Source organism: Stegostoma tigrinum, chromosome 5, assembly GCF_030684315.1.
Source record: "Stegostoma tigrinum isolate sSteTig4 chromosome 5, sSteTig4.hap1, whole genome shotgun sequence".
In the NCBI taxonomy this organism is placed as follows: Eukaryota; Metazoa; Chordata; class Chondrichthyes; order Orectolobiformes; family Stegostomatidae; genus Stegostoma; species Stegostoma tigrinum.
Window position 1 is genome coordinate 4826594 of NC_081358.1, and position 12759 is coordinate 4839352.

Sequence of the window (12759 nt, forward strand, 5' to 3'; positions counted from 1 at the left end):
CACTTGAAGCATAACTTGTCGCATACTCCTGTGTTGAAACCTAAAGCTTAATATTAGCCCAAGTAGTGAATGTATGTGGATAACGGAATGTTTGTACATAATACTTAGTTGTAGCAAATATCTGAGGGAATCTTCAACAGCTCAATACCCACAATCAGTTTTATGTTAGGAGAGAAAATAAAATATGTTGTTGCAGATAAAACAGCCCGTTGGAAACAAATTCAGACCATAGAGTATGGAGTAAAATGAATATTTTTAAAAAGGAATATTTTGAAATATATTACGTGTGGATTGACTGACCGAAAGTGGGGAACGAAATCAGAGTCATGAGAGGCATCTTCCAGGCCTGCCCACAGATATTAGAAAGACAGATGGGAGAACTTAATTTGGTGGGAGGCAATGTTTCAGTTTCCTGATGGTGAGTTAAAAAATTACCATTAAATCCTCTGGACGCACCAGACAGATCAATTTGTTGACAACTTCTTCTGCAAACATTAGCATGTCATGAATGCTTATTCACACCCCCAGCCTTCTGGAGCTACATTCAGCCTCATTCAGCAGAAATAGGAAATGCATGTTCACAAACCCAATTACATATATGTATATGTATGTATGAAGAATATACCTTGTTGGTAATATGTCTTCTTCTAAGTGTCAGTGAGTACAAATGTCTTCAGAAGCTCAGCTGTTTCATACCTGATGGCTTTGAACAAAGGTTCACTGTAAAAGGGGTGGAATCTCTGTGTCAAACAAATAATAAGAAGTCTTAGTCATCAGAGATAATGGGAACTGCAGATGCTGGAGAATCCAAGATAATAAAATGTGGAGCTGGATGAACACCGCAGGCCAAGCAGCATCTCATTTGATTGGCCATGCTGTGTTCATCCAGCTTCACACTTTGTTATCTCAGAAGTCTTAGTCATACATGGGTTTGCCTGTTGTAGTTAAAAGCTTACAGTGCAAGGGGTGAAGACTGATCAAATGATTAACCTGCTCAAACAAGGCAGCCACACTTGGCTCATGCCAGCAAACCTCTTCAGGACAAGCAAGCAGAGCGCAACTCAAAGGAGCAATGAAATGCAATGGGCTGCCTAATGAAAAGCAGGCTGTACAGAAAAGGAAGCCCAACAGAAAGGTGGGCTTGGTGAAAAGGAATGGAATTACAAGGATTTGGTTATCGGGGTCACTGGAAGGAATTTGGAAAATAAAAGCAGCAAGCTGGAATGTAGAGGATAGATTTACATTGCGAGGGATAAAGAGGGCAATGAAGCGGGAAGTTTCATACGGAGGATGGGGAATGCAATAGAATAACTGCTGTACAGGTGTTTCTGCTATAAAGTGTGTTCATTAACGTGAATTGGCTGTAATATGATTGATGAATAGTGGATGCTGTGCAGGTAACACAAACTCTCTGCTGTACAGGTAAAGCAATTTTCTGAAGCGATTTCCCTATAACACAATTTTCTAAAATGATTTGCCGTAGTGTGAGATCACACAAGAATGCAACTGTTAACATTATAGGAGAACTACCTGTAGAGGCATTAGGGAACCGAAAAAAAAAAACTGGTTGAATATAAGGATCTGGATGGGAGTGGATCAGGGAAGAGTAGGAATATGAAGGAAGACAATGAAAGGCAAGATAAGCAAGCAGCATGTTGAAGAGAGCCTGACGAGGAACAAAGACTATGCATACTTATGGGGGGGATCCATATATACTAAAGGGAGAGGGAGAAATGAATGATTTGAAGGAAAGTAATTCACTACTATCTTTCTCTGACCCATATCTCAGGAAATACAAATGAGAAGAACCCAAGACCTATTTGCATGTGTTTCTGGACAGTGTAAACACACATAACGGAGACAACAAAAACAAACCCTAAAATATACTATTACATGAGCAGTCAATGGCTTTGCACTGAAGGGAAGCGCTGAGAGGGACATTTCAAAATCGCCAGTAATGGTGATGGTACTGGCTATTCCACATTCAGATGTGCAGGAACATCAACAGACCTCAGTATCTGTAATTTAAAGACGTGGGGATGAAATTGTTATGCAGAGCTGTAGAATGCAAGTTTGCAGGGCTGTATGAAGGGGATATGAAAGCCACCAAGAGTCAAATTGAATTCATTGCCATATGCATGGAAAGCCATATAAAGATTAGGGCCACCATGTCTTGTACATGTCTGCATCAGGAAGAGATATGCAGGATTCAACAGGAGGCAGTCAGCCACTTCAGGTTTGTTCACTGCATTCATACCAGTTGTCTGATCCTTTGATCTCTCTGACCTCCATCCCTCTGCCTATAATCTCAGTGTCTGCAGGTTCTCCTTCTCACTGCACCTGACGAGGGGGCAGCGCTCTGAAGCTTATGATTTCAAATAAATGTGTTGGACCATAACCTAGTATCATGTAAAATCAGACTTTGTATGCAGAAAGATCCGGTCCTGTCAAATCTAAAACAACTGGCGCTGCTGGGAGAAACCAAAGGACAAGTACAACTGGAATTGGAACTGTTTTGGACCCAGAGAGACCAACTCACAGTAGAGGATGGTATATTTGGTTATGGGGAGCAAGAGTGATTGTTTTGAGCATAGGTTGCTGCCAAATATGAGCTGAAATCCACCTGGGTCACGCAGGGCTCTCCAAAATAAAGTTGTTGGCAAGATGTTATGCCTGGTGGCCAAGCTTGTTTGCAGACATAGCCGCGTTGGTGGGACAATGCTCAGAGTCCCAACGAGGACAAACATTACCACCAGCAGCTCCCCCTACATGTGTGGCAATGGCCAGGTAAACCTTGGACTGGGTTACACAATGGCAAAGGAAGTCCTTTCATTTGCTCAATGCTCTTTTAGTCATCATAGATGGCCACTTAAAGTGATTGGACATGTGCACAGTCCATTAGTCAAAGAAGGGGATGATGATAGAAAAAAAACTTGCGTTTTTTTAATACATTGGCTCCTGGAGGTGTTGGTCACAGACAACAGGCCATTGTTTACTTGTAGGGAATTTGGATATTTCCTAAATTTAAATGGGGTTTGACATATAAGGACAGCTCCATACCACCCATTATCCATGGCCTGGCGAGAAAAAGCTGCCCAAATTTTAAAGGCAAGCTTGGAGAAACAGCCAACAATCTCACTAGATACCAAGCTCCCGTGGTTTTTATTTGATAACAGGACCATCCCACATGCAACTGCAGGAATGGTACCAGCAGAGTTGCTACTGGGGAGAAGATTCTGCACCAGGTTAAATCTGATCTTCCTCAACCTGGCAGGGCAGAGAATGAAACAGTATCAGAAACACAACAACTGTATCCAAGACTCTTCCGAGCGACAGAGACAATTGAGTGTCTGTGCAGAGTTTGCACATTCTCCCCATGTCTGCGTGAGTTTGGTCCCACAGCCCAAATTTGTGCAGGTTAGGGTGCATTGGCCATGGGAAATTGCCTGTAGTGTTCAGGGATGTGTGGATCAGGTAGGTAATAGGGGGATGGGTCTGGGGTCAGTATGGACTTGTTGGGCTGAAGGGCCAGTTTCCACACTGTAGGGATTCTAAGTGTTCAGTGGAAATGGCCCTGTGTGGGTAAGAGGCATGGTTGAGTGAGGTCGGGTCCAGTGAATTATAAAATTTGGGCTGGTGTGATGGACATTAGCGAGCACATGGATCATAAGAAAGCTGCAAACTCACAGACAAAATCGGAGCACACCGTTCCCTGCTCCTCGTAACAGTTGGAAAAGCTGCCAGAGCTCATGGGTTCAACTTCTCCGTCAAATTTTGATGAGACCTCTGAATCCGAGATAGACGTAGCCAAAGTAGTGTGGAAGAGAGTGTTTCTCCACGCTTGCCTTTAAAATTTGGCTTTGCCAGTGGAAGAAGAGAGTGAATTTCTACTGAGGCGTTCCTTGTGTGAGAGGTGAGTTCCCATGTGTGACATGCTGCTGGTATCGGATGCAGAGCTGGAGGAACCTGATCCAGTGCTAAAATGCCCCAGGAGGGTGTCCAAGTAAAGGGACTGGCCTATGTCCTCAGACTCAGAGGGGAAGGGGTGTAGTAATTGTAATTAGATGAGCCAAGTAGACCTCACAGATTATGAATTCTCTGATTGGGGCTGGTCTAATCAGGGAGCCCCAGCTAACAGATATAAACAGGAGTGTCAGACACTTTAATACTCAGGGTGCTTGACTCTGATGAGGCTGTGCCAGAGTCAACGATGTTGTCGGTGTACATAAAGAGTGACGTGATGACAGGATACTGGCCTTTGTCGATTTATTTCAACATGAATTCAAGAATGCAATTGCCTGGGACAAACTGGCCAGCCCCTGAGCAAAAGTGCCTCCATAAATCCAGCTCCATTTTGGGATTTGATGAAACGAGACTCCACCAGTAGGTTCTGGAGATCAAGGGGTCAGTTTAATTCACAAAGTGTTCTGAATCAGACAAATTCATGTTCATGAATCTACACATAATACTCGCTTCGCTACTTGTGGGCAAATCAACAAATACAAAAAGGAAAACTAATGTATGCAGGTTAGAGTGGAAGAGGAACGTGTTGCTCACTGATAATTCCTCTTTTGTGTTCAGCAAACCAAGTCTGCATTCAAACAGCAGAGGGTGCTTGGAACCCGTCAGGTAAAGCCAGACTCTAAAATTGCACTACAGCTGCAAAACAAAACTTACTTTTTTCTCACGCTTTTTCCTCATAATTCGGTTTAAACAGACATCACTGGTAAAAATATTGAGTTTAGAAAAATGCACATTTGAACATTTTGTCATCCTTCTTTCACTGTTTAGCAATTTCTGCAGGTGCATCAGATGACTTAGTGCTCCATTGTCCAAATTTTATGGCTAAAGGAAATTTGAAGATTAGCCAAAATCATTGGGCAGTTTGGTGACATATAGTTTCCATTTCATGCCTCCGAAATAATCTGGAATGTATCTGGGATTTTGATGCTGACAATATTAAGGCATTAAAAATTGCCTCAAATTTTATGTAAAGTATACAAGGATCATCTTGGATCATTTACTCATCCACTACCAAACCTAAAAAATGCTTGGTGTAATATTCTAAGAGTCTTTCTGTCATTTTTTTAAACTGATCGTCAATCTAAACTCATACATTCTTCGTTCAAATCAATCCTACTTTCTGCTCTAGTTTACCAATTATTCACAATTTCTCTTTTCGCTTATTGTAAACCCAATCTTTCCAGAACTGAACAAGTCATTTTATATTATCTTCTGTACTAGAGGTACGGAATCATGGAACTTTACAACATGGGTAATGTTGATTCAGCTCAGATGTGTGACTCAAGTGGATTTCCCTATAGAGGTTTCTTTATTCAAATGATCTCTCTTTGCAAAAGATTTGTTTTTAATTCTCATGAGATGTGGACATCACTGACAAGGCCAACAATTGCTGCTTATCCGGGGAGAGAGTGGCTTGCTCAGTGTTTCAGTGCGTACGACTTTGTTGTGAATCTGGAGTCACAAAAAGCCCTGATGGCCAGGCAAAGGGCAGCAGATCTCCTTTGCTAAGGGGAATTAGTGAAACAGACAGGATTTTAACAACATGAGAGCTTCGTGGTACCATTACTGAGAATTGAAGTAATTAATTGAATTTGAATTCTAACGGCAGTCATGGTAAGATGTATTCTCGAGGCAGCAGATAGAGCCTTTAAATAAGTAGCTCGTGGCCACCCACCTCCCCTCCTTCCTGCAGTTGCGATTTAGACTGGGCATTCAATACTCTGTCAACCCCTAACAAATATTTCCCCTAATTCTCCCTTATTAACTCGTTGGTGATCCGCACAGTTTGATGAAGAAGCTCAATTCCTATTTAAGTCTTTTTGCTGGTTTGTACAGCTAAACGTATTAATAAATAACAAGTAGTTGACTATACAATCAGCAGTCAGCTTCCACATTAAATAATAACAACTCTGATTATGAACTATGTAGGAACTTCACCACCTCACCCAGCGGTTATATCAAGAAGGTAATTTTAAGTTTATAAAAGGATTGATTTAGTATTCATTTTTCCGATTTTATCACATGGTTTTCCAAATGAGATTCATGTCTTTGCCCACATCACATTTTCTTGGCAGGAAGAAGGTTAAAGACTTCCAGTGAAAGGGTAAATGGCACCTCTCGGCTTTCTCATTCTCACATGGTCATTATTCACTCTAACTCCGCTCCTAGACACACCTCTCACTAGGGTTCATGGACGATAACTCTCAGTATTGCACGCGTTATATCTACACAATGGCTCTCACCCATCTCCTCATTCCAAACTACTAATCCTTCCTGCACTCTACACCTCCCACTCACCGCCTGAAAACACCTCACCACCTTACCTGCCCTGCATCAGCACCAGCAACTCTCCCATTCACTCTCATCATAATCATTCCCTCCGTCAGTCTCAATGCAGACAGGAATAGCTCACAAACAGAATGGGAGGGAGAAAACTGGCGAAGCTTGCAGGTGTAAGGCTCATCATCCATTCAGGAAGATGTTGGAAGGTGCCTGGCCTCTCCACCACACCCCTGCCTGTGATGCCAAGGCCTGCAGGTGTCCACAATAAGAAGGGTGAGTGCATATCTGGACAGGACCCTCTCAGCAGGTCTGGGACCTCCCAGCCAAAACAAACCTGGGGGCGACTGGTCAAGCCTCCCAGGTCAACAGGGACAATCACAGAACAGAGGCATTGCACAAGACATAGCTGCACTCGGAGTGAGACAGAAAGAAAGAGACACGTGGATGGCACAACTAACACGTCATTGTAACATTTCTTACACTTTTGTAAATATACACCCACTAGTGCTTGGAAAGATATCTGCTAGAGTCGCGTTTGACAAACTGACATCAGTTTGCGAGGTGAAAAACCTCTTCAGATGTCCTGAGGATGAAAGAAGTTGGAAATGGCCTGACATTGCTCATTTCTCAAAAGTAATTGACTCTTTGGCTGCAGATAGCATTAAAGATCAGGGACCTTCAAACCGCAACATTGATGAAGCATCCAATGCCTTGCACTTCAATGTAGACAACACTGAGGCTAAAAGCAATGCACGAGCATTGTGCTCGGTCATGACCTGTACACAGGTGCATACTTGCACCCACCTTAAGGTTGATAGCACAGAACTAAAGCGGATTCCACATCTCTAGAGGCAAAGCTTCATTCTGTTTATTAACATTTCAAGGCACCACAATACAGTTCAGTGCTGGCAGGTGTACAATAGGCAGCCCCCCCCATTGTTGGCTCTCCCTCAGTGTATTGGCCTGCAACAGAAGTTGCACAAAGCACTGTCTCTCAAATGTTCAATCCTGTCCTATCGGCTGCTCAGCACTGCAGGACAATTCACCAATCTGTGTAAACTCTGAAATGTTAAAGACTAACTGATGATGAAGGGGTGAAAAGGAAATGCCTCATGATTGCAATCACCTGCTTCACATGAGGGAGTACTTCATGGCACAACACCTGGATATGATGTGCCGACTGAAATCTTAACAGCATCTGAACCTTAATGCCTTGCAATGTTGGTGCACTGCCTCAATGATTGTCACTTCCTTTTCCCTAAGGTAAAGCTCTGAGGTGTAGACGCATGAAAATGGCATCACCTGAAGATATCAGGCAGACGATCATGTGAATACAAAAACTTCTATTCAGCAACAGAAAAGTTCAAGGACTGCAAAAATAAGCAGATCCATGAGTATTTAGCACTGGCCTGGGCTGCGTGCACAGAAAGTTACATGATGAAAAGAAGTACAAAACTGGCTCACTAAAGCTGGAATGACAAGGTGTAGGGTTGGATGAAAACAGCAGGCCAAGCAGCATCAGAGGAGCAGGAAAGCCTGGACCCTTCTTCAGAAATGCCCTGGATCACCTGTCTCATTAAAGCTGGATAATAACATGTGAGGCTGGATGAACACAGCAGGCCCAGCAGCATCTCAGGAGCACAAAAGCTGACGTTTCGGGCCTAGACCCTTCATCCAATCATGATGAAGGTTCTAGGCCCGAAACGTCAGCTTTTGTGCTCCTGAGATGCTGCTGGGCCTGCTGTGTTCATCCAGCCTCACATTTTATTATCTTGGATTCTCCAGCATCTGCAGTTCCCATTATCACTCATTAAAGCTGGAAACAGGTTTCAATTAGATTCTTTCTGGCTTCTTGCACTCAACAGTGCATCGCTCTATTATAGTGTATGGGTGTCCCTCTTGGTAAATGTCTTGATCTTGATGCAGTTGATAGGAGCCAATGATGATGGAGAATCTAATTGCCCAAAATGCTGGACTATCCTAGCTGACAGGGAGGTGAGGGGAGGATATGAGTAACTAACAAATGAACAGGATGTGAGAAAATGACATCAGTGACATTCCAACATCTCCATGTGAATTAGGGATTGAGGATGCCCTGCAGGTCCCCAGTCGCTTTCTAAAATGAGCCACTGACATAATGATTCCAGGCAGCTATCACCTTGACAGACCCTGAGATGGGATTGCTACCCAAGTCCAGCTCCAGTAGATGACATAGTTTGGTAACAATCCTTAGCCTGCTTCCACACTGTGTATTAAGAGTTGTAGAAAATGACAAAGAGTGCTGTACTTGCAGAATTTAGTTATTCTCTTCTACCTTCTTGGGAGATCTTCACCAGCTGCCTCTCCCTGAGGAGACAGTTCAGAAGCTGCTTGAGGTTGCTGTTCTGACTGATAATGCCGTAATTGCTCTGTCCTTCAATGCTGTCTTTACCTGTGCAGCAAAGCTACGAGAAATCTAGCGACAGTGACATTCATAGGAAATCTATGAGCAGAGCATCCATGAAGAATGTCAGATAGGAACAGTGTCTCACTCGTAGTTCCCCTGATCCCTCATATCAATCGCAGTGAATCTACATGTTTTTTCCTGATGCACTGTGCCATGGAGCCTTGCTAAGGTGCTCCGAATAAGCAAGGTTATCCAGATATATGTAGCAGAACCAAAGTTTTCACTCTACGCTGGGGGAGTTGCATTCTGGCATTAATCCACCATAATAATCCCTTTGACAAAAAATGCCACCCTTGAACTTGACAGACCATGTCCTTGTATACTTACAGCTTAGATTGCAAATGTGACAGCTCTGAACCATTGTCTTATAGAATCACAAAAGAAATATGATTCAGAAATAGCAAAGCCAGGTGCGACTTCTAAGGTAACATTTGATTATATTTTCTTATTGAATATGCCGAGGAGACAACCAATACAAACTTTGTAATGGTCATGATTGTTGAGACCATAACTTTTAATTTCATTCCTGGAAAATACTTAGTTCCTTCCACATGAGAAACAATGTTGGACAATAACGCCTATCTTTATCGCTTCACCCATATTGTTTTCAAACTGCCATGGTCTCTTTAAACACAATATTTTACTCCCAAGTCTAATTTTGTCTTTTACTAATTCATGGGATACAGGCAGTGCTGACCATCTATAAATGCCCTTGAGAAGGTGGCAGGGATCTGCTTTCTTGAACCACTGTAGCCCTTGGGTGTCCATGCTATTGAAACTCCATCCAGACAACTTCAACTGCGTAACTTTCATCACCACTGTCACTGTTTTCATTGTAGTGTAGTTAATGTATGTTTGGTGTTACTTTATTTTCAGTTCTATTTTTCCATTTTGATCCTCTGCTCTTACTAAATGGACATTTTACTTTGATTGTTTGGCTGTCATTCTCTGGGGACATGTTCAACATCACTCTGTGATTCCCAACAGAACCTGGCTTTCTGCAGCACTTGACAGTTTCTGCCAAATTCATAATTCCTGGGATTGACTCGACTACAATTATGAACTACAAGTTGCCAAGTTTCAGTCTTGTAAGCAGGAGAACATTACTCTCAGCTCCCTGTACAAATGCCTAATGTGCTGATTGTCAAACTACTAGATTTCTCATGTTGCCATCTGAACTTATTCCCTTTCAAAGTTTAAAATTATTTTCTCTCTTTCTAACCATTCCTTGGCCATTCACAAATCATTGCCTTCCCCCAAGGCCTCTGCTCATGCTGCTTTTGTCTCTTAGACTCAGAAATACTGTCCAATAATACTTTTCTTTAATTCTTACATAGAAAGGTCTCTGATAGTCATATTAACGCAGCAAGAATCAGAAGCATAAGCCCATGTCAAGCACCACTCAAGTGGGGTGCATGTTGCATGAGGGCCTTTTAATATACTCAACTGTTGAAAATCCACAAGTTGATTAAAACCCTTTGTGCTGCATCTCACTTACCATTCCTTGTTGACTTATTCAAATCACAAACTACCCATCAGCCATCTCCATGCCCCATATGGAGCGACCTTGCTGACCAAGGCCTTCATGCAAACATCATCCTTTGGATCAAAGAATGGGAGTTATTAATAAGTTTGTTGTGACAAGACCCAAATCTGTTAGATGCCAGTCTTTGAACTATGAGAGTGGCCCTTGCAGACCAGGTTCAGGGCATGTCAGGCTCTTGTGCTCCGCTAACGGGCTTCAGGACAAGCTGCGCACATGCTTATGGAGAGACACAAACAAACAATAATGCATCTTACATTTGAGTATCCCCTTTACAGACAGATAGTGGGAGTCATCACCTTAAACTCATCAATATGGATGCTATTGTTTAGCTCTGAGGGCTTTGTACACCATTAATAAGTAAATTGTAGACAACAAATTTATGCCATTTGACACTGGCTTATACATGAAACCATCATCTAATTAAGTAGTAGATTCTTTAAAAATCTTTAATTTTCACAGGATGTAAGACTTCTAACTACAATTTTAAACACTTTAAATTCTTGTAGGGATATTTTGTATGCATTGAACACATCATGCAAAGCTAGAATAAAAACAGAACTGAAGAAATTTGCAACAGACCATTTAATATATGAGCGAGAATAGTCCAGTCAGTATTCTGGTTGTGTAACTTTTTACCTTTGTGTTGACAGCCAAAATAAGCAAGTTGAATCAACTGTGTGAACTGTCAATGCTCCATCAAACAACATCTCATCTGCCCAGACCTGATCTCTAATGTATGTGCACATTTAACTATTGCCAATTTTAAAGCTTATGTTAGAGTCTTGGGCCATGCTACAGTGCTCTTCAACTTATATTCTTTCCAGTTTGATTCCAAATTAATTTCTTTCAGAAGCCAGTTCTGTGATTGATGATGAACATGGTTATTGTTTAAATTGGCAGAAGCCTATGGAATGCACTGAAAGTGCATTCTGTGCAGTGGCTGAATGGTTAGCACTGCTGCCTCACAGGGCCAGGGACCTGGGTTCTATTCCGCCCTCGGGTGACTGTGGAATTTGCACATTCTCCCCGTGTCTGTGTGGGTTTCCTCCAGGTGTTCTGGTTTTAGCACACCGTCCAAAGATTTATGGGCTAGGTGGATTGGCCATGCTAAATTGCCCGTAGTGTTCCGGGATATGTAGATTATGTGGGATGAGTCTGGGTAGGATGCTCTGAGGGTTAGTGTGGACATGTTGGACTGAAGGGCCTGTTTCCACAGTGTAGGGATTCTATGATTGATAGTCAGAGATTCCTACGCAACTGGATGTATGCAGATGTTATATTGTAGTTTGGGGTGAGATATGAACATTCAGAATACTTTACACGTCATCAGCTGCACTCTTCTAATGTAGAGATCCCTGTTGGAATATACACATTTATGGAGTAATGTTAGAAGCAAATACACTGGTAATGTTTCACTGATTACCTTTTTGTATACGACCTATTTAATGCAATACCTGTTATCTCATCTAAACTAAGTAATCCATATTTTTTGTGCCAAATCAAACTACTTGTAGTACATGACTCTTTTAAGGACAATGGTTCCCATTTGTATTTCAAGCAGTTTGAAGAGATGCACCTTCCATCTGTGCCTCCATCTGGCTGAGTTGGCCAATCTCGTGCCCTGAAGCAAACTCCACTCATGTTTCAAAGGAACATCTTGCACTCTTTCAGCCTCGCAGATGAAATCTTTTTCCAATGGTGTAATGAACTGTCTCTGTGGACATCACACCAGATTAATTACCTAAGTGCTTGCAGAGCTGATCGCTGTTGTCCAGTCTGTCATCCGGTGCTTCAGGTGACCACACACACTCTGTTGTCATGGTGATAGAGAGCGTTTCTTTTTAGCAGATCTGCAACAAAATGTGCAGGCAGCAGAAATGTAACTTCTATAGCCAACTCAGTTTTTAAAGGAGTATTTACTTTTTAAAATATTTATATTTTGTTCTATTAAATTTTAAAATGTAAGATGCAATGAGGTAGCATTAAAACAATTGACACAAACAATGGCATGACCATACTTGTACTGTGAATAGAATACATTTAAATAAAACGTTTTCTATGTGACTACCACTGATTAGTTTCATTTCTTGCCTTTGGATAAGAGTGAACAATGTGTTAAATCAGCAACTAATTTACTGCTTGCAAGTAAACAGGTCTTATTAAATATGTTCAAAGCTGCGCAAATGGATTTGACTTTTTGAACAGTTGAGACTGAAAATGTGACCATCATAACAAATCCACATCTTCAGCTAATTAGATTCTACACCACACTAAGAAACAGCTGAGCACATTCTACACACTGAAGGTGACGGGATCCACAATTTACAACTTCATTGTTAAAGAATTTTGCTCAAGTACGAACAATGTCAAGCTACCCCAGTGCTGCTGGGAAACTAGCATCAAGCCAATAACCTGGGAAACTGCCCAAAAGTGTTCTAACTACCAAACATGGGACAAATCC

General features: G+C 41.9%; 1 protein-coding gene across 1 annotated transcript in view; it reads right to left on the reverse strand.

The window, feature by feature from the left end:
* The window catches only part of ppp1r17 (protein phosphatase 1 regulatory subunit 17), a 34672-nt gene that overhangs the window by 18177 nt on the left and 3736 nt on the right, over positions 1-12759 (reverse strand). Inside the window, exon 2 of the mRNA XM_059646318.1 lies at positions 12040-12148. Within this exon, the coding sequence (XP_059502301.1) occupies positions 12040-12118 (79 nt within the window). The 5' untranslated portion in view covers positions 12119-12148. The remainder of the gene's footprint in view (positions 1-12039; positions 12149-12759) is intronic.